This window comes from Panulirus ornatus, chromosome 10 (genome assembly GCF_036320965.1).
Source record: "Panulirus ornatus isolate Po-2019 chromosome 10, ASM3632096v1, whole genome shotgun sequence".
Classification (NCBI taxonomy): domain Eukaryota; kingdom Metazoa; phylum Arthropoda; class Malacostraca; order Decapoda; family Palinuridae; genus Panulirus; species Panulirus ornatus.
Genome location: NC_092233.1, coordinates 61,596,758 through 61,619,144, shown reverse-complemented (window position 1 = coordinate 61,619,144; position 22,387 = coordinate 61,596,758). Strand labels below are relative to the sequence as shown.

At 38.4% G+C, this 22,387-nt stretch overlaps 1 protein-coding gene across 6 annotated transcripts in view; it reads right to left on the bottom strand.

Annotated features, from left to right (window-relative positions):
* The window catches only part of hrg (poly(A) polymerase hiiragi), a 106,468-nt gene that overhangs the window by 70,479 nt on the left and 13,602 nt on the right, over nt 1-22,387 (bottom strand). For all 6 annotated transcript variants that reach the window (XM_071666117.1, XM_071666119.1, XM_071666115.1 and 3 more), the window contains exons 4-8: nt 21,021-21,197; nt 18,612-18,867; nt 13,742-13,938; nt 10,933-11,153; nt 7,863-8,134 (exon numbers count right to left, since the gene is read on the bottom strand). In XM_071666117.1, coding sequence (XP_071522218.1) covers nt 7,863-8,134; nt 10,933-11,153; nt 13,742-13,938; nt 18,612-18,867; nt 21,021-21,197 — 1,123 coding nt within the window. The remainder of the gene's footprint in view (nt 1-7,862; nt 8,135-10,932; nt 11,154-13,741; nt 13,939-18,611; nt 18,868-21,020; nt 21,198-22,387) is intronic.

The window sequence follows — 22,387 nt, the reverse complement described above, 5'->3', positions numbered from 1 at the left end:
ATTTATGCAGTGCAGATCACCCAACCCCATTACTCTTTAACTTTAACAATTTCACATACATACATAAAAAAGCTCCCAGAGTATCTTCAATCATACTTCCTTCAAAGGATTTACTCTCAACCTCAGGGAGGAAAGATGCTAGGGGTACGAAAACATTTACCAAACGGGTAAGGTATGTGTGCAAGCAAGAAGAGCTGAGGGTGAGTGGTTCCAGGTAAGGTTGGATCTGCAGTAGGGGTGTGATGTCACCATGGCTGTTTAATTTGTTTATGGATTTCAAAAAAGGAGCAGATCTGCAGTCTATCAGAGGAGGGGTGGGGAGACTTAATTATTGTTTGCTGATGGCAGGTTTCAGTTAGAAACTACAAAATTGGTTTCTGAGTTTAGAAGGGTGTGTGAAAGAAGAAATTTGTTAGTATATGTGAATAAAAGCAAGGTTATTAGGTTCAGCACTAAAGAGAGACAGGATAGTTGGGAGTGTGAATGTGAATGGAGAAAACTTGGGGGAAGTGAAGAGTTTTTGAAATATGGGAGTGAATATGGCAGTGAATGGAACCAAAGGAGCTGAAGTGAGTCATTGGGTGGGTGAGGGGTGGACAGGTCAAGGGAGCATTGTGGAATGTATGATAAGAGAGGTCACTATCTGGTGGGGCAAAGATGAGCATGTTTTAAGGTACAGTAGCCCTGATAATGTTATATGGTTAGGAGACTTGGGACTTAGATGAGAATGTACATAAGAGGATGAATGTGCTGGAAATGAAATGTTTGAGGACAATGTGTGGTGTGAGGAGGGTTGATTGAACAAGAAGTGACAGAGTAGAGAGAGGTGTGGTAATAAGAAGAGTATGGGTGAAAGAGCTGAAGAGGGTGTGTTGAATTGGTTTGAACATATGGAGAGAATGAGTGTGGGGAGGTTGACACAGAGGATGCACATGTCAGAAGTGGAAGGGACAAGGAGAAGCAGAAGACCAAATTGGAGAAGGAAGGATAGAGTGAAAAAGATTTAGAGCGCTCAGGGCCTGAACATTCACGAGGGAGAAAGGCTAGAACAGAGAGAGAGATGTGGAACAAATGTGGTATACAGGAGGTGAGCATTATCAATGAACTGAATCAAGGGATATGAAACAGCCAGGTCAAACCATAGAAAGGTCTGTGGGACCTAGCTGAGGATAAAGAGGTGTGGTTTCAGTGCATCACATAAGACAGCTATGGAATGGATGTTAGCAAATGTGGACCTCCTTCACCTGTTCCTGGTGCTAATTTGATAACACAGAAAATAGCGAAGAAGTATGAAAAGAATCTTACCTTCCTGCCCATAAGTCCCTTCAATCCTTATGGGATTCCTGCAGCACTCAGGAAACTGAATCTATCCATTGGTCCAGATCACAGGTCATTGGGTAATGTCATGCTCTGTATGCATCTATATGTAGAGAGTCCAAGTCACCTGAGTAGTAAAGGCTTTGTGTCTTCTTTATGACAGCTCCTTTATGGACATGCTGGGTCTTGGAATATGGTGAAACAGTGTTTGTAGTGTTGTAGTAATGGGTGATGTCCAGAGGGTTAGTGGAAGAGTTTGACTCATGTTTGGAAAGTGATGTTTCTGATGGCTGTATGGATTTTAAGACCAAGTTGGAAAGTTGGTTGTCTACTGCTTGCACGGTTCTTGTCAGGTTATTTCAGTGTGTATGTATTTCACATGTGTTATACTTCTTGGAAGTAGGGTGGTGGTCTGTAAGTAGTGGTTACTGAAGTACGAGGCAGGGGTAAGCTTTTCATTTCTACTTTGGGGTTGGTCGTTAGTTGTGGCGAGGTTTGGGTGGGAGGAGGTTTAGCATTGTTGCAGAGAATTGTGTGCCTAACATGTTGAGATGGGACTGCACTGGGAGGGTCTTTGTTTCACTGCAAAGGTGTTGAGTGTTTGTGGTTGTCAGGCAGCCAGTGACTGTCTTCAGTGCACTATTTTGTGAGATATGCATCTCGGTTATATTTGCTTTTGAGAGGGAAGAAACCAGAGAGGTGAAGCATATTTTAAAGTGGAGCAGATGAATTGTTTCTATGGGACACTGAAAGTCTTTTTCTTGTCTAATTCTGGTTCCAGTTAGAGTTCTAAGGGCATTTACTTTGCATGTTGCTTTTGTGTTGATGTTATAGGTGAGAGGACTAAATGTCGTCTGTGTGTCATTTGTGATGCCTAAAAAGGTTGACATGTCTATTCAAGGAGACTGAAGGACATAAGGCAGGTTCATGTCTGTCTGGGGTTAAAAGAATGATTGAAGACTTCTGTGGAGATGGAGATATTCTGTTCTAGGTAAGCCACTGTTCCAATTGTTTAATGTAGTGCTGCATATTTGGCGTTGCAACTGTGGTGTCAGGATGTTGTGATGTGATTGTATGATTGCACACAAAAGGACCTTCATGTTGAGCTCTGCCTGAGGTAATGGTAAGTCGTTTCCCGATTTAGTAAGGCAGCATCAGGAACATATGAAGGAATAGCCTCATTCACTCAAATTCACTTGCTATCTGTAATGTACAATGTATTGAAACTAGAGCCCCAATTCACTACTAGGCCCAGAGACCTTCTAATGTCTGCTTCATACGCCCTGATTCAGCCAAGAGACAGCACACCATTCCTGGTATACCAAATGGCTCCATTTTGCTCTATCCCTTGCACACCCAAAGCCCTCTTACATGCTCAGGCCCTGAGCATGCAAAGCCTTTTTCACCCAATCCTTCCAGCTCCTTCTTCGTATCCCCTTTATCCTTGTTCCCTCCACTAACAGGATGCATCTCTAATAAATAATCCTCTTGCTAAAACATATTTCGCCCATATCTTTCTTCCCAAATCATTTCATATTCAATCAATCCGAATCACACACATTGCCATCAAATATTTCAGTTCCTACACATTCACTTTCTTCCATGCTGTGTCATCTAGTTTCCACACCTTGCATCCATATAATATCGTCAGGACTTACCATCAAACACATCCACCTTTGCCCTCACAAACAGTGACATCTCTTTTCCAGACATTTCTCAATGTGCTCAAGAACTTCATCCCCTTACTCACCTTATGGCTCTCATCAGCTTCTTTGTTTCCATTTGCTGCCATGTTCACTTCTTGGTATCTGAAACATTTCACTTCCTCCAGTTCTCTCCATTCAAACTCAAACAATCCTCTCTCTCTCTCTCTCCCAAGCTAAATTTCAAAATCTTACTTTTACACACATGAACTTATATTCATAAACTCTCCAAAACTCATACAGCAGGTTCTATAGTTTCTCAACAAAGCCACACCATTTGTAAGCATATCGATTCATCAACCAGTCTCCCCCTCCCCTAGCAGATTGCAGATCTCCCCCTCTCTCAAAAACCCTTGCACTTATCCCCACTTATCACCCCATCCATTATCATCTATATCCTGGAGCCCCAGAACCCATTTTTGAAAAAGGTCCTGGGGGTATTACCCCAAAACTCCCAGGCAAGGGGCTCCAGCAACTCTAAGGCTGCAGTTCATCAGTAGCAGGGACAGGAATGACTTCACTGAATTCAAGCAAGAAGTTTCTGAACAATACAATACAATCTCTCATCAACCGACAAAAATACAGCCTTGTCAAAGGTTACTGCACTAGCAGGCAGAGTCCAACAACACTTATCCCTTGCATGAAAAGGACAGGATGACTGATGTGCTTGAAAGTCTGAGGATGAAATCTGGTGTGACACAGACTGAACATGTAAGGCCCAACAAGGTTTGCTTAAATGGTTTGTGTACACAACAAGGTGAGTAAAGAAAGACTATGAGGATATTGTGCTTGAAGTGGAAAGAGCAAAGGGGTAGAGGATATAAAGTCCCTACCTACCTCCAAGTACCTATGATAAGATTTTACCCAAATGGCAGGGCTAGCATGGAGCACTCACCACAGGTGTTGCTTGCTGAAATATTCAGTCTCTCCACCACCACACTTCTTCCATAAATGTCTATTGAAGATTCTTCATACATTAACCCTAACCATGAGCTTATTTTTCTTTTACACCGTTTTGTAGTCACACCATCTATGTTTCTTATTTCTCCTGGTGTTGCATCATATAATCTTTCCTGTTGCATCATATAACCTTTCCAAGTTTTTTTGCCAGACACTCGTTTATTTCTAATTAGATAGCTTTCTAGAATGTTCCCAGGAATTATTCCCAACTTGGTAATTTTGTATCTTCCTTGCTGAGATGCCTTCAGATTTAAAAGATTACACTTTATGCTTTCTAATTTCTGCCATGCACATATTATATATCTCTCCCTTCTATTATTTATACTGTACAGTTCATGTTCCTTCAACCTTTTGTGGTAGTTCACATGCTACTGCCCATCAATTCTGCTTGTAAACTTTCAACCTCTTGTGGTGGTTCATATGCTATTGACAATCAGTTTTCCATCTGATGTGTTTCTGAATTCTTTCCAATTTGTTCATTTCCATCCTTTTAATTGGTGACCATGCAACACATATGGAGATGGACGGATGGAGCAAAAGAGGTTTTAGGATATCAAGGCTTGAGCATCAAAAAAGGTGAGATGCATGCATTAGACACTCTAATTTGAAGCAAAATGCTATATGAGGAACAACATGCTGTCACTGGGCTGAACCAGGGCAGAAGAGTGAACATAAATCATGGAGTGGTCTGTGCCACTTGGTTACAGTTGGCAGGCTCTGTGTTTGGCACATTATACATGACAGATAGAGACAGGTTGTGTGCAGGTGAGGCCATTATTCATTTATTTCTGTTGCTATCTCATTAAGTGGAGAAAGGTAATTAGGTAAGTAAAATGGCTATTTTTTTACATCAGACTGCCTCTCCTGCCTTTGCAAGGTAATGTTATGAACAAATGAACAAAGGTCTCAGGTTCATAAATCCACTCACTATCTCGCATTCTTAATATATAAAAACCAGAGACTATCATCCACGCCAAGCCACATACACCACTCCATGGTTTACCTTTACTGCTTCACATGCTCTGGTCCACCCAATCAACTGCATGTCACACTCAATATACTCCATCTATCCAATTCATTCCATGCTATGCTTGCCTGTTCCCCTTCTGAATGGTCATGTCCTGATATCCCAAAGCCTCCTTCACTCTCTAATTTTCATTTCCTTGTCAGTCTCCCCCTCCCCTTCCTCAATCCACTTCTGACATGTAGGTGCCTGTGACTTACTTCAGTCCCTATGGTCTCATCTGCTGCCTTGTCCATAAGGTACATAAAGCAGCACATCTGTCCCTCTACTGCATGCCCTTAACTTAGTATATATTCACTCTCATTATACTTCCACACAATCTCTGGAAATGTCATCAAAGTATCTATACTCACAGCATCACTCTATTTGCCTGACACATTTAGTGTCTGGATGAATTTGGATGAGCAGAAAATTCAGTTAGCTCGACTTTACACTTAGGAAAACTAACATAAAAAAATCCAGAAAATCCCATATCAAATCATATAAATATGAATTCAAACTCACTATTCAGAACCTTTAATGGTGCTCATGCCATGTAACAGCTTATAATTTCTTCACTATCTAACAGAACACCTGCCAGACCCTTTGATTTCAGCTTTTCATTGCAAAAGAAAATTCATTTCTCTAGGTAAACATACTTCACCTCCCCTCCCTCTCCTTAAACCATTCTTCTCCCTCAGGTTGAGGAATGAAACCCACTATTATCTGACTACTGAGAAGGGCACACTTCTTTTCTTACCAAAAGAATCAATGCTTCCTCCAAAATGTTCAGGTGCTATCATAATGGGGTTAGTATAGCCAAATAATGGAAGAAATGAGTCAGCATGCAGTCCTCCTGGCTCATCCACTATGCAGAATCACCTACTAATTTCCTACAGAGGCTGCAAAATAGGTACATACCGCATTCACATTTGACTAAATTTCATTCAGCTTAAAAATTTGGATGGATGGATTTCCTTCCAAATGAGGAAATTTTGCCTAACTGTCAATTATCAAGACTTTGGATAAATTTTCTTATCTTTAGTTCATAAATTTCATGTTCACTTGAATAGGTAAACTTGCTGAAGATTTTCATGATGTTATCAGAGTTAAGATAACCTCCCACTACAATTCTAGGGAGAATATTAAGCATTAATATCACTTCCAAGAATATGTATCAAGCCTCTTATGAATCAAACAAAATAATGTTAATAAAGTCTCCAAGATGATGTTAAACTACAATGGCAAAACAGAGAATGTAAGGAGTGGGTGGAAAGTTACTAGAGGCAGTGGGAAGTTTTTAAAGAGACATTAAGTAGTGTGCGCAAGTAGGTTAATGGTTCCTGGTGAAGGTGGGTCTGCATCAAGGATGTATGATGTCACCATGGCTGTTTAATCTCTTTATGGATGGAGTGGTGAGAAAGGTACATGTAAAAGTTTGGGAGAGGAGCAAATTCTAACTACGTAGATGGAAGAGTGACCCGGGAGGTGAGACAGTTGCTCTTTGTGGGTGACATGGCCCTAGTGGAAGACTTGAAGTCTGAGACAAGGCTGAAAGTCAATGTGAACAAAAAAAAAAAGTTAAGAGGTTTAGCATGAGGGACAGAGACTGATTTGAGTGTGTGTGAAGAGAGAAAACCTGGAGTTAATGAAATGTTTTAGATTGGGAATGGATGTGAGGATGAAAGGAGCTGTGGAAGCTGAGGTAAATCACAATGTGGGTGATGGAAAAAGGATCCTGAGTGCATTGAGGAGTGTGTAGAGAGAGAAGTCACCATTCATAAGGGAAAAGATGGATACATTTTATGTTACAGTTGTCCAAAAAGTGTAGTAAGGTAGGCCCAAGCAAAAAAAGGACATAAAACGAATGAGAGTACATGAGAAAGATGTAGCAGCAACATGAGTATACATGACGGAGTTGAACAGGGTGTGCTGCAGTGGTTTGCACATGTTGAGAAGACAAGTGAAGAGAGCAAGGAGGAGACCATAAATCAGATTGAAGGGTAGAGTGAAAGATGCTTTGAGATGCTGAAATCTGATCATGCCAAAGGGTGAAATGCATGTATGGGATAAAACATACTGGAGAGATCTGATACTCTGGGGGATGCATGCTGTCAATGGGTTGAACCACCAAAAATGAAGTGGTCTAGGAAACCTTGGAAAGATCTAAGGGGGTTGACTGTGGATAGGAGACTCCAGTTTAGGTGCATTACACATGATGACTAGAGACTGGATGTGACAAAATAAAGCCAACCTTCATCTGTTCCTAGCACTAACTTGCTATGCATGAAACAGAAGACTAACACAAAAAAAAAAGCATCTGTAACACAATGCATACTATCACAAGGAAAGATTGTATGTTACCATTAAAAATATTTAAATCAGAAAAAGCTACAACAAATTATCCTTCTCATCATAAAATAAGTTTCTTGTATTAAGGAGAATCACTAAATCAGACTTCTCTTCATCTTTGATCACGAAATATTTAATCATATTCGTGCCTGTCATCTATAAACATACGTAATACATCTTTCCATCACCCAACTTTTGGTTTTCACTACTCCTACAACTAATCATTTTTTTTGCTTTGAATCTTGTCATTCAAGTTACATCCGTTTTCATCTTAAGACTAGGTTACAGGTACTCAATTCTAACAATACATGCTGCAAGCACCTTCATTTTCAAATTTTCAGATGATCTCTTCTCAACAACATATATGCTTCACATATTTTGATCTCTTACTTTTGACTGTTCTCATGAAATCTATCACAACTATGACTTGTAAAAATCACCCCATTATTCACACTCATCAAAAATTACCTGAATTATGAAAATATGCAATCTTTCTACATAACATTCAGATTCTTATATTCACTTACCCACTTCAACAAACTTATTGATGTCATTGGTGAGGTCTATGTTTACATTTTCTGATCTGTTAAAGTCCACCCCTAAGAACCAAGCAGAGTGAGGTTTGTCCACATAGTCACCATCACGACAGTTAAAAGTTGCAGGATTAATATGAACCGTTTTTATGGCATGGTTGTGCTCAAGGGTGGATATTAAATGCCTTATTTTTGACTCGACGAGACCATACCATTCTAAGTGGTCTTCTGGTGTTCGAGCTACAGCAATCACCACGAGGTAGTGTCTGTTGAAAAAAAAATTTACAATTAAAAAAAAATTTACAAAAAACAAACTTGACAACATCATAATAGGCAATACTAATACTTATGGTATCAATGACTCAATCAGCTTGTCCTACACAAATGACATTTCTGTAGGGTGGATTACAAAGTCTCATACATCCTCATCAAATGTGTGTATCATGTTAGAAAAAAATATTGCTTTTCTTAGTTATCAAAATACTTCGTGTCTACTTTCTAAAACATCTAATAACTAGTGACACTAATAAATAGGAAGCATTATGTTGTCAATGTCTCAGTATGAGCAAAAACAAACCCATAGATTTGCAAAATTTTTATCCTATTTGTCTTTCTCTAATATATACAACTTTCCATACGTAAATTGTAGCACATGCAAAATAGTCAGTTTTCCTTAATTACTCCAAAAATATATGATTTATGCGGCCCAAAATCTAATCTAGTGACAGCCAAGGATTACTTATGGTGTAAAAAAGAAGTTTCTATCATGTATTTTTCTTGAGTTATTGTGCTCAGTAAATGCACCCACAAATAAACATAGCAGTACAGAAAAGATGTCCCACATACACTTTGTAGCAGCAGAACTTAAAATTGAAACTTCTGAAGAACAAAATCAATTTCTCAACAAAAGACAGCTCTATGAGCATTAGAAAGAAAGCTTGCTCACAAGAGGGTCATAAATCAGCATACCATCAGAATTTCACCCTCTTCAACCATCATAACATCTAAGAGCAACTAAGGTTCATTCATAAAGACTCATCAACAATACAACAAACTGTCTATGTCTATGATATCATTAGTTCTGTACAAAAAGGCAGGTAGCTCCTCCTGCCCCACAACCCAACACATACTACCAACTGGCATCAGTGAATTGGGCCTTTACTGTAAGGATTATTTTTTTTTCTTTCTTTTTTATAGGGTAACGGGAAGGCAAGAAAAGAATATTAAAAAGGCTGCTCAGTGAGTTCTGTGTCTGATAAATTTTTTGTTTCCTTTGTGAATAGGGTAATGGAAAAGGCAAGAAAAGAATATCTAAAAGGCTGCTCGGTGAGTTCTGAGTCTGATAGATATTTTGTTTCCTTTGTGAAGAAATGGTTTCTAATTCTTCAATACCAATATTTCAAGCCTTTGGATTGAGCCCTGTAAGAATCAGAGCATACCATATAAAAGAAGGAACCTTAAAACAAACCATATCCTTAGCAACAATTTGGCTTTTCACTTGGGTGTTTATGAAGGTGTGATGAACTGGGCTACACTAGGAAGGATGATCAAATCTAAAAACAGTTAGCTTTTAAACCTTTCACTGCACTGGTCCATTTTCATGGTTGGATGTAGTCCAGTGTGTTAAGCCACATTTATGGATCTAAACCTTCAAACCCTCACTTGAACCTATATTTGAAATAATCATGAAAATGTCACGAGGAACCTATACTTGGAATAATCATGGAAAAATCTCATAATGCTTCTCCAAGCTGACAGATACCCAATAAACACAAAACAAATAATGACACAATCTTCTTAACATATAATCATCAATGGTAAACCTTAATCACCCCCAAATAAAATTTCAACTCCAGATTTGTATTCAGCAAGAAAAAGTCATTCTACTGAGGTTTTCAAGCCACTCTTATACCCTTCAAAAAATCCCAAAAGTTGCAGGGTATTTTTTTGCCCCTAAAATCTTTCCTTTAAAACACTAATATAGCATAATGAACTGCTTCTGTACCTGTAATAATCTTAAAAAATATTGCATAATGCTCCTCTAAGCTGACAGATACCCAATAAATACAAAATGAAAAATGACATAAATCTCCTTGAAATATAACCATTTACAGGCCTTAATGGCCCTAAACAATATTTTCTAACCCTGGCTTTGTACGCAATATGAAAAACAGTCCTCATACCTAGGTTTATATCCCATGAATCTAATGTAACTAATGTAGCCTATAAACTAGTTCTATCCAATCAGTCTCATGTACATTATGTAACCCATAAATTTCATGGAAGTCAATTCAATCCCATTAATCTTATGCGTCATATAACCATTAAATTCATGCACATATATGTTGGACTGGGAATGAATAAAGGCAGACAGTATGAATTATGTACATGGGTATATATGTATATGTCTGTGTGTGTATGTATATGTATACATTGAGATGTATAGGTATGTATGTGTGCTGTGTGTGGACGTGTACGTATATACATGTGTATGTGGGTGGGTTAGGCCATTCTTTCGTCTGTTTCCTTGCACTACCTCACTAACGTGGGAGACAGTGACAAAGCAAAAATAAATAAATAATATGTTGGATATAGGAGGACTCCTTTCAATTTTTTGTATAAGCAATGCACAGAGTTTGTCTTTGTCTTTTGATATCTTTGCTAGAATGTATGTTCCCTTATCTCAATGCCAAACTGACTTTTAGATCCATACCAACTTTTCAAATTGTTTCCATTAGTCATTTTGCTTCCTATATCTTAAATTTTCATTATGCTATAATATTCATAACACTTCATAAATTTAGTTACCTCATCATCTTTACTAAAATTCCTTAAAGCATCAATGATTGTACCTAATGCTTGCAACTCCATGTTGATGTATTTCTCTCTTTTTCATTCACGCTTTAAATTCAGGCTGAAATTTCAAATTCTTTTGCTTCCAAACATAATTTTCTCTTCTACATCCACCTATCACACCTGAAATTTTCAGCTGATTCTTCCTCCTAGTTTGCCTCTTAATTCCAGAGAGAAAGAGAAAAAGAAAGAGAGAGAGAGAGCAACATACCTGTACTTCTGGAAGAAATTTGGTGGCTGGAAGAGTTTGTCCCACGTAGCCTTTGCAAGCATAATGTCCTCAGTTATCTGAAGACCCATCTTGAACTCTTCAACCATGACTGCCCTAGTCGACTGAGAAGTGTTGAAGGTAGAATTCTGCTGTGGGTAAGCAGGGGTAATGATGGGCATCAAATGAAATCTGTCTTGAACATTTACTCGTGGATCCCACACCTGAAATGAAAAGAGGGTCATTGCAATAAGTTAAAAGCACTCCGAAGTAACATTTGTCCCCCAAACCTCCACATTTCATGAGTTTTCCATCACTGTACCTTATTCCTTTTTCCTAATATACTTAACATAGCATCTCACTTCCTTCCATTCCATTTACTAATCTTTCTTCATTTTTCTTTCATATTTGTTCAGATTTCCTGAATTAACGAGGTAGTGCCATGAACAGATGAAGAAATGGCCTCATTCGCTCACATCCTCTCTAGCTGTAAAGTGTAATACACTGAAAACACAACCCACTATCCACAACCAAGACCCCATAGACCTTTCTGTAGGTTCCCCGGGCTGCTTCTTATGTCCTGATCATTCTACTAACAGAACATATCCCCTGCACACCAACATCACTCCAATTCATTCTACCCTGTGCACACCTTTCACCCTTTGTCATGTTCACGCCCCAAGCACTCAAAATCTTTTTCACTCCATCCTTCCATCTCCAATATGGTTTTACCCTTCTCCCCATCCCCTCCACTTCTGACATGAATCCTCTTTGGCAACCTCTCCTCACTCATTCTCTCCATTTATCCAAATCATTTCAGCAAATCTCTTCAGCTCTATCAAACAAAATCTATTACCACACCTCTCTCTTACCCTGTCATAGCTCATACCACATATTATCTTCAAACATTTCATTTCCAAAATGCCCATACTCTTCAGTACACTCCTATCTATGGACCTGATATGTGGCTGATGAAATTCAACCCAAGCAAATGTAATGATGATAGGACAATGTCAAAAATGGCCTCAATACGATTTTTAACTATTAGAAAATATGCCATGGGATTCTGTGTGCGTGGAGAACTTGGAAGTCATCTCTAACCTGTCACAAGTGTCCCATGGTAGGATAATTGTTAAGATTATAAACTGTCTGCTACCAAATATTAGAACAGCTTTCAAAAACATGCATCAGGTAATATCTAGCAAACTATTCATAACACCAAAACTAGAATACAATTCTAAAGTCTGGTTACTGCACCTAAAAGAAACACAAAGAACTATCAGAGAGGTCCAGAGGAGGGTAACACAGATGGTGCCAGAATTAAGAGAGGTGAGTTACAAAGAAATGCTAGAGGTTTTAAATTTCCCCAACTTGGAAGAGAGAAGAGTGAGGGATGGCTTGATCAAAACCTTGAAGTTTCTAAAACACACAGATGAAACAAAAAGGGAGAGATGTAGAGACAGAGCAACCCAAGGACATAACATCATATTAAGCAAGACTTTTGTCAAAAAAGATGTAAAGTAGTATTTTCATGGTATATGGATGGTGGATGAATAGACTGAAATAACTGAGGACATGGTTAATGCAGACAGCAAACATAAATTTAAATAGTTATATGACAGAGAATGTTTAAGAAATGGGGCTCCTCAAGTGTAAAACCCCAACTCTATTCAGTACAAATAGGTAATTACAGTAAGTTATAAAATCTATTTAGTGTTTGCTCAGTGTTTCCCACATTAGCAAGATAGTGCCAGAAACAAACATTGAAATGGTCTCCTTCACTCATATCAACCCTCTAGTTGTCATGTCTAATGCAAGAAAACCACAGTCCCTAACTACATCCAGGCCCCAGTAACCTTTCTGTGGGTTCCTTTGACCACATGTCCTGATTTAGTCCAAGGAATGCAAGTTGCCATTTCACCCTTTCCCATGCATAACTTACACCCTCCTGCATGTTCCAAGCCCCTAACACTCAAAGTATTTTCCACTCCATCATTCCATCTCATACCTTCTCCTTGTCCCCTACAATTTTGACACATATACCCTCTGTGTCAACCTCTCCTAACTCATTCTCTACATACATCCAAACCATTTCAGCACATCCTCTTCAGCACCCTCAACCAAACTCCTCTCATTACCATATCTCTCTCTTACCTTATCATTAATCACAACACATACTGCCTTCAAACATTTCATTTCCAACACATTTACCCTCTTCTGTACATTCTCACCTACAACCCATACCTTGCATCCATAAAACACTGCTGCAATTAATATACGTTCATACAGGCACATCTTTACTCTCCCAGATACTGATCTTTTTCCAAATATTCCTCAATGTACCCAAGATTTTTGTCCCCACAGCCAGCTTATGAATCACTTCAGCTTCCACGATTCCATTTGCTGCTATGTCCACTCTCAGGTATCTAAAGCCCTTCACTTCCTCCAAATTTTCTCCATTCAAACTAGTACCCTAATGAACCTGTCTCTCTGACATACTAAACCAAATAAAATTGTTTTTATTTATATCTATTCTCATATTTCTCCTTTCAAAGAATCTCTTAAAACTCAGGGATATAAATTCAAAAAAATTGTAAACACTACTGACCTTAAAATCATCCTAAACATCATACAGGTGTTTTAGGTTATGCCAATATTTGCAATGCACTTTTAGAATACTGATAAGATTTTTCAGCATCATGCTTGTATCATCTATAACAATTAAACAGTAAAGGCTACACAAAGTTATGTTTACAGAACACATAAATTCCTCAACAATTACTTGTGCTTCATATATTTTTAAACTACTAACCTTAAAATTAAGTTTGGCATCATACGGCTGTTTGAGGTATACTGGTGCTGGCCATGTCCACTTTGAGAATACAAGGAAGAACTTTTCAACGAGTGTAGAAGCAGTGGCATTCGGATACAGCTGACAAGTGCGGGCAACAAGCATAGCCCATGACACACCACCAAGGTACCCAAGCACATTGCTGTACACCCCGTGACCTGTTATAAAGACACATATATCAAAAATGTATTTATCTATTTATTTCATCATACTTTGTTGCTGTCTACTGCGTCAGCGAGGTAGCACAAGGAAATGAAAGAATGGCCCAACCCAACCACATACACATGTATATATATACACGTCCACATACGCACATATACATACCTATACATTTCAACGTATACATATATATGCATACACAGACATATATATATATATATATATATATATATATATATATATATATATATATATATATATATATATATATATTTTTTTTTTTTTTTTTTTTTTTTTTTATACTTTGTCGCTGTCTCCCGCGTTTGCGAGGTAGCGCAAGGAAACAGACGAAAGAAATGGCCCAACCCCCCCCCATACACATGTACATACACACGTCCACACACGCAAATATACATACCTACACAGCTTTCCATGGTTTACCCCAGACGCTTCACATGCCTTGATTCAATCCACTGACAGCACGTCAACCCCTGTATACCACATCGCTCCAATTCACTCTATTCCTTGCCCTCCTTTCACCCTCCTGCATGTTCAGGCCCCGATCACACAAAATCTTTTTCACTCCATCTTTCCACCCCTGCCGCAAACCTATATATATATATATATATATATATATATATATATATATATATATATATATATATATCTTTTTCTTTTCTTTCAAACTATTCGCCATTTCCCGCATTAGCGAGGTAGCGTTAAGAACAGAGGACTGGGCCTTTGAGGGAATACCCTCACCCGGCCCAATTCTCTGTTCCTTCTTTTGAAAAAAAAAAAAAAAAAAAAAAAACGAGAGGGGAGGATTTCCAGCCCCCCGCTCCCTCCCCTTTTAGTCGCCTTCTACGACACACAGGGAATACGTGGGAAGTATTCTTAATCCCCTATCCCCAGGGATATATATATATATATATATATATATATATATATATATATATATATATATATATATATATATATATACATGTACACAATTCATACTTACTGCCTTTATTCATTCCCATCGTAACCCCACCACACATGAAATGACAACCCCCTCCCACCATAAGTGCACGAGGTAGGGCTAGGAAAAGACAACAAAGGCCACATTCATTCACACTCAGTCTCTAGCTGTCATGTATAATGCACTGAAACCACAGCTCCCTTTCCACATCCAGACCCCACATAACTTTCTATGGTTTACCCCAGACGCTTCACATGCCCTGGTTGCATGCCTTTCACCCTCCTGCATGTTCAGCCTCCGACCACTCAAAATCTTTTTCACTCCATCTTTCCACCTCCAATTTGGTCTCCCACTTCTCATTCCCTCCACCTATGACACATATATCCTCTAGGTCAATCTTTCCTCACTCATTCTCTCCATGTGACCAAACCATTTCAAAACACCCTCTTCTGCTCTCTCAACCACGCTCTTTTTATTACCACACGTCTCTCTTAACCTTTCATTACTTACTCGATCAAACCACCTCACACCACATATTGTCCTCAAACATCTCATTTCCAACACATCCACCCTCCTCCGCATAACTCTATCTACAGCCCACGCCTCGAAACCATATAACATTGTTGGAACCACCATTCCTTCAAACATACCCATTTTTGCTTTCCAAGATAATGTTCTCACCTTCCACACGTTTTTCAACACTCCCAGAACTTTTGCCCCCTCCCCCACCCTGTGACTCACTTCCACTTCCATGGTTCCATCTGCTGCCAAATCCACCCCCAGATATCTAAAACACTTCACTTCATCCAGTTTTTCTCCATTCTAACTTACCTCCCAATTGACTTGTCCCCCAACCCTACTGTACCTAATAACCTTGCTCTTATTCACATTTACTCTCGGCTTTCTTCTTTCACACACTTTACCAAACTCAGTCAACAGCTTCTGCAGTATCTCACCTGAATCAGCCACCAGCACTGTATCATCAGCGAACAACTGACTCACTTCCCAAGCTCTCTCATCCGCAACAGACTGCATCCTAGCCTCTCTCTCCAAAACTCTTGCATTCACCTCCCTAACAACCCCATCCATAAACAAATTAAACAACCATGGAGACATCACACACCCCTGCCGCAAACCTACATTCGCTGAGAACCAATCACTTTCCTCTTCCCACTTGCACACATGCCTTACGTCCTCAATAAAAACTTTTCACTGCTTCTAACAACTTACCCCCACACCATATATTCTTAATACCTTCCACACAGCATCTCTATCAACTCTATCATATGCCTTCTCCAGATCCATTGATGCTACATACAAATCCATTTGCTCTTGTAAGTATTTCTCACATACATTCTTCAAAGCAAACACCTGATCCACACATCCTCTACCAACTCTGAAACTACTCTGCTCTTCCCCAGTCTGATGCTCTGTACATGCCTTCACCCTCTCAATCAATATCCTCCCATATAATTTACCAGGAATACTCAACAAACTTATACCTCTGTAATTTGAGCACTCACCTTTATCCCCTTCGCCTTTGTACAATGGCACTATGCATGCATTCCGCCAATCCTCAGGCACCTCACCATGAGACTTACATACATTAAACATCCTTACCAACCACTCAACAACAGTCACCCCCTTTTTAATAAATTCCACTGCAATACCATCCAAACCCGCTGCCTTGCCGGCTTTCATCTTCTGCAAAGCTTTTACTAACTCTTCTCTGTTTACCAAATCATTCTCCCTAACCCTCTCACTTCACACACCACCTCGTCCAAAACACCCTATATCTGCCACTGTATCATCTAACACATTCAACAAACCTTCAAAATACTCACTCCATCTTCTTCTCACATCACCACTACTTGTCATCACCTCCCCATTCAAAAATGTGCAAATCAATACATCAAACATATGTTACTGAGTAAGATGCATCCTTCACTTTAAAAGGATAACTACAATAAAAATTGGGAAGCTTCAAAACAATTAAATACTGTTTGAGACAGAGAGAGAGAGAACCAACCTACCTGCAAGTACCTACAATGAGATATAGCCAGAATGGCAAGGCTAGGCACAAAGCATTCACCAGAAGTCTTTCTTGATGTATAAGACATTTCTTCCCAGCTGTCACCTGCATTACATAACTATCAACTCTTGGCTTATCTGACTCTGATTTCAAAAATATGTATATGGTTTCTTTTAAATGTTTCCTGAGTTGTTCCATTCATGTTTCTTATTTCTCTTGGCAGTACACTAAATAATGATTCTAGATTCCTGGCTGGGCTGTTATCTATTTGTCTGGTATATTTTCAATATGTTTCATGGATTTTTTAAGATTTCATAACTGTATCTTCCCTGCTGAGATGCTTTCAGGTTTAACACATTTTCTTTTATGCCTTCAATCTGCTGTTGCCCTGCATAAATTATCATATATTTTCTGTTCTTCTTTCTAAGCTATACAGCTACATTCCTTTGTCTCTCATGGTATTCCATCCCCTCAATTTTGCCTGAGAAGTGCTTACCCATTCTCTCTAATATGTTTATTTCTGTTTCATTGGTGGCCATACAATACAGCAGTATTCAATTCTGCTTACATATAGATTAAACATTTTCATCAATAGATTTCTATCTCTTGTAAAGAAAGTTCTCATAATCATACCAATCATCTCTTCCCGTGACCACCCCTTTGAGGGAGTTCTAATTGGTACAGGCATCAGTGATATAGATAAATAGATATATAGAATATAGAAAGTAATGAGAGGGTGAATGAATGATTTGGCACAGCAGGGAATGCATAGGGAATGAATTGTTGAGTGGTAGAATGGATGAAACGTATTACTTTAAGGTGGTCAGGGAATGTGGAAAGAATGCAAGATGGGAAGTTTACAAGGGAAGTGTAAGATAGCATGATTTCAGGAATCAATGTGAGAGGAAGACCATTTGTGGCATAGGAAAATAGTGTGGAAAAATACTGGAGGGATAGAAATGGAGAAAGAATGCATGGAACTGTGTATGCAAGGGAGGCAAGTAAGGAAAGGGAGATGTGAAGACTTTTGTCATGGCCACCCCCTTGATGGGGGGTTCCAGTTGGGAATAAGCATCAAAGATTTGGATAATCAGACAGAACAAATGTAGAGGAATATCGGACGTGCACAGCAGTGTGAAATATAATGTCCCAAATGTGTTTTAACCAGATTTTCATGATGTTCTCACATTCTAAATATCTTCATGCTATTCACCACCAACACTGTGCCTGTTTATCAATTATGAGCAGAGTTTGAATCTAAGTTCAAGAGAAAGAAAGAAAGAGACTACACCTCCATTCTTTCTCTCTTATTGTGAGCTGTGCAACACATCAACAACATAAAAACCCCATCCACCATCCCAGAGCAAGTCTGATGTTACTGGAATAGCTAATTGGAGAAGGATATTCTTTCTACTCATAAGGCAAACCAAAGATTCAAAATTCCACTTGTTTTCTTCTGAGAACCCAAAATGGCACCATTAAAAGTATGTCTCAATCAAAGCCATGTCAGCTAGAAATGTAAACAGTGAGCTGATATAGTGAGAAAATATTAAGATAGGAATTCATCTTGGCTCCTATGGATTTTGTAGACCTGAGTCTTGAAAGTGGAGAGACTTTGTGATATACTCATAATATACAAGGAGAGTCCTTCACTTTTATATTCTTTTAACAATACTCACGTTTAGCCCACAACTTGATTGCCCTTAACGCCAAACGAAAGCTCTCTCTATTTGGTACTTGGCGTAATATTTCATCCGTAACCCGGCAACCATTCAGACTCCTTACACACTTCTCATCCAAGTTTTTGAGAATGGTGTCATCTTTAAGGTCTACGGAGTCAGGCACCTCCTTCAATGCTAACCGAGCAAACAACAGATCAATCTCGATGCCTTCATACTTCATCTTGATAACAGGCACAAAAGCCTCTTCTACAGCCTAGAATGAGACAGTGAATAATGGTTAAGAAAAAAGATGTCAAAAATACCAGTCTTAGATATTTCTTACTGTCTACATTTTGTATAATACAAACAATATCAAACATTAATGTTTCCATTACAGTATTCATAAAGACTGAACTAAAACAAAATTGATTTGCCAAAGGTAATAATCTTAAAAAAAATTCATATGATTATCCAAGAGAATCACTTTCATATAATGTGAGGTCATTATACTAATGTATAAATCAACAAAGATCATAACTACATATATAAAACACACATGCATGCACGCATGTTGATCGAATAAGAAATGATAAGGTAAAAGAGAGCTGTGGTTAAAAAAGGAGTATAAATGACAGAGCTGAAGAGGGTGCACTGAAATGGTATAGACTTACAGACGGGATGAGGAAGGAAAGGATACTAAAAGCTAACCCCCTTTAGCTCTCTCACATATACCAAAGCTCCTCGACTTATGATGGGGTTACATTCCAATTCCATTGCAAGTTGAAAATACTGTAAGTCAAAAATACATTTAATACTGTACATCTAACCTACCAAACAAAATAGCCTACCCCAATATGTTCTAAGAACACTTACATTAGCCTACAGTTGGACAAAAGAAAGCCTATTCTACAATAAAGTGTTGAACACCGCACCATCTTAAAGTCGAAAAGTCGTAAGTCAAACCTTCATAAGCCAGGGAGCCTCTGTACTCCTTTTACTACCAACCTCTCTCTTACTGTATAACTTCTTACTCATCAACCCTCTTCACATCACATATCATCCTCAAACATTTCATTTTCAAGAAATTCATCTTCATGTGTACTTTGTCATCTAAGGGCCACACCTCACATCCATACACCACTGTCTGTACTACTATACCATCAAACATACCCATTTTTGCACTCAGAGACTTGACTCCTCTTTTCACACACTCCACAAGGTGCCCTGAATCTTCACCACTCAGCAAATACATAGCTCACATGTGCCCCTGTGGTTCCATCTGTTGCTCTAATCCATTCCCAAGTATTTTAAACACTTCACTTCCTCTACATTTGCTCCATTCAAACCACATCCTAACTAACCTGTCTCTTTACATTACTAAACCCAAGTGCATAGCTTTTATTCACATTTACTCTCACCTTTCTTCTTTCACACACCTTCCCAACTTTTGCAGTTCCTTATTCATATCTGCCACCAGCACCCTATTATTAGCAAAGAATAACTGTCTCATTTATCAGCCACCCCCCCTGCTAACAGACTGTAAACATGCCTTTCTCCCCTAAACCCTTACATTATCCTTCCTCACCATTCTATCCATTAACAGATTCAACAGCAACTGTGACATTACAAGTCCCTGCCATAGGCCCACCTACACTTGGAACCACTCATCTTCCTCTCTTCCTCCTTGCACATGTCTTACTCTCCAGATAAAAACTCCTAACTGCTTCTAATAGCTTTCCTCCTACACCATACAACTGTAATGCCTTCCACAAAGCAACTTTATGATACTACACTCCATATCCCTTTATGCTACATAAAATCCTTCCATTTCTTTATCATATGTCTCTCCATATCCATAAATCCTATATACAAATCCTTCTATTTCTCGTAAGTATTTCTCAAACAAGTTTTTCAGAGCAAGCATTTGATCCATACATCTTCTACCACTCCTAAGACCATGATGTCCCTCCATAGTCTGATGCTCTTTGCATGCAACTACCCTCTTAATCACCACTCTCCCATTCAACTTACCCGGTACCTCTCAACAATTTTATATCTCTGCAACCTGAATATTCATATTTGTTCCCTTTATAAAAAGGCTCTATACAGGCATCACCAAGATCCACACACACACACATACACACACAGCGAAAATCCCAAGTAACTAATCAACACAGTCACTCCCTTCTCGAGAAAGTTGGGTAAGTACACTCAACAGTTTCATTTTCAAGGATGTATGAATACTAGAACAATGGTTTTATCTAGGAGAAATAAGTATGTAATATGCAGTATTAGGACAGGATGGGGGAGCATGCACAAAATAGGGTTTTACTAAAATGTGACATCCCAGAGGTATATAAAGGAAATTCCACAACTTACTATTTCTCAAACATCTTCGAATGCACCTGCTGAGGTAAAAGAACTTACCCGCATTTCTGTCACTTCTGGTTGATTCTTTAATAATTCATAAAAACTAGAGAAGTAGTCAGACCGTTCAATATGTCTTGGTGCCACACATAAGGCATCAATATCAGCATCTCTGCCAGCCACTCCCAGTCGGTAAGAACCAAATGTACATATCTTACCACCAACAGTATCTGCAATCTGGAAATAACAATGTCAATTTCCATAACTGGCACACTTCTTGGACAAAAACATATCATAAGTAACATGAGATTTTCCCACATAGCTCTACCAATAGTAAAAGCTCTTCAAGATCTAACAATTTGAAGCACATGCTATTTGCAAAGGGAAGACAATTTTCATGTACATGAAAGACCTCGCTAATGCGGGAAATGGCGAATAGTTTGAAAGAAAAAGAAAGACCAAAGATATACAATTGTCTTCTCAAGTGTAAATAAGGCTCATGTGAGAAACAGGATTTAAAGGAATGTCTAAAATTGTGGTAATACAAAATAACCACAACAGTATGCTGCAAGAATCTTTTTTTCCTCATCCAAATTTCAAAAGAAAATGTTTAAGGAAAAACAGAAGATAAAGATATGCAATATCATACATGAATAAATCATGTTAGTAATAATCTGTGAGTCTGAAACCTTAACTAACAAGACAAACATGCACAAAATATGTATTAAGAAAAACAAATAATCACTTAATAAATATTCCTTTCATTTATCTTTGAGTTTGACCAGTACAATCATTACTTAAAGGTATTTCAGTTAACATATTTCCTTCTTCATAAGGGTAAAATAAAGGTGTTGGTTCAAAATCTTTTCCACAATTTTTGAACTGTAATGTATTCAATCCCTTATATTAGTTTTTCACATACGAGCAAACTTTTCTTGTCTGTCTCACTGAGCCAGTAAGCATGCACAGCTTGCTCAAGACACTCACAATGTGATATATTTGGCCTGTTCACTGTAATCTTCTTTTCAGCTTCAACAGTATCTTCACTGACAATTCAAGGTTTATTAAAGCCCTGCTCATAAAAACAGAAGAGGAACTCAATCACTGATTCCACTGATAACTATTAGGGAATCAATGAGACATCCTTTAAGTGGGTACAGGAAAATTTCCTGCAACAACATATCAGTGCACACATGGGTGAGAAGGACCAACACACCATCATTATTAGATCTTATCTTTACACATTCTAAGATGGATATTCAGAATACTATACGTAACATTACAAATGGAAATATAAAGAAAAAGACCACTGAGTCCTTCTGTGGCTGTTGTGACAGAAAAAAAAATCAGAAAGTGAACGCTGTAAGAAGATAAAAGTAAAGAAATGATTTAAGAAAAGTATCAGCAGAATTTATGTGTAAGCAATA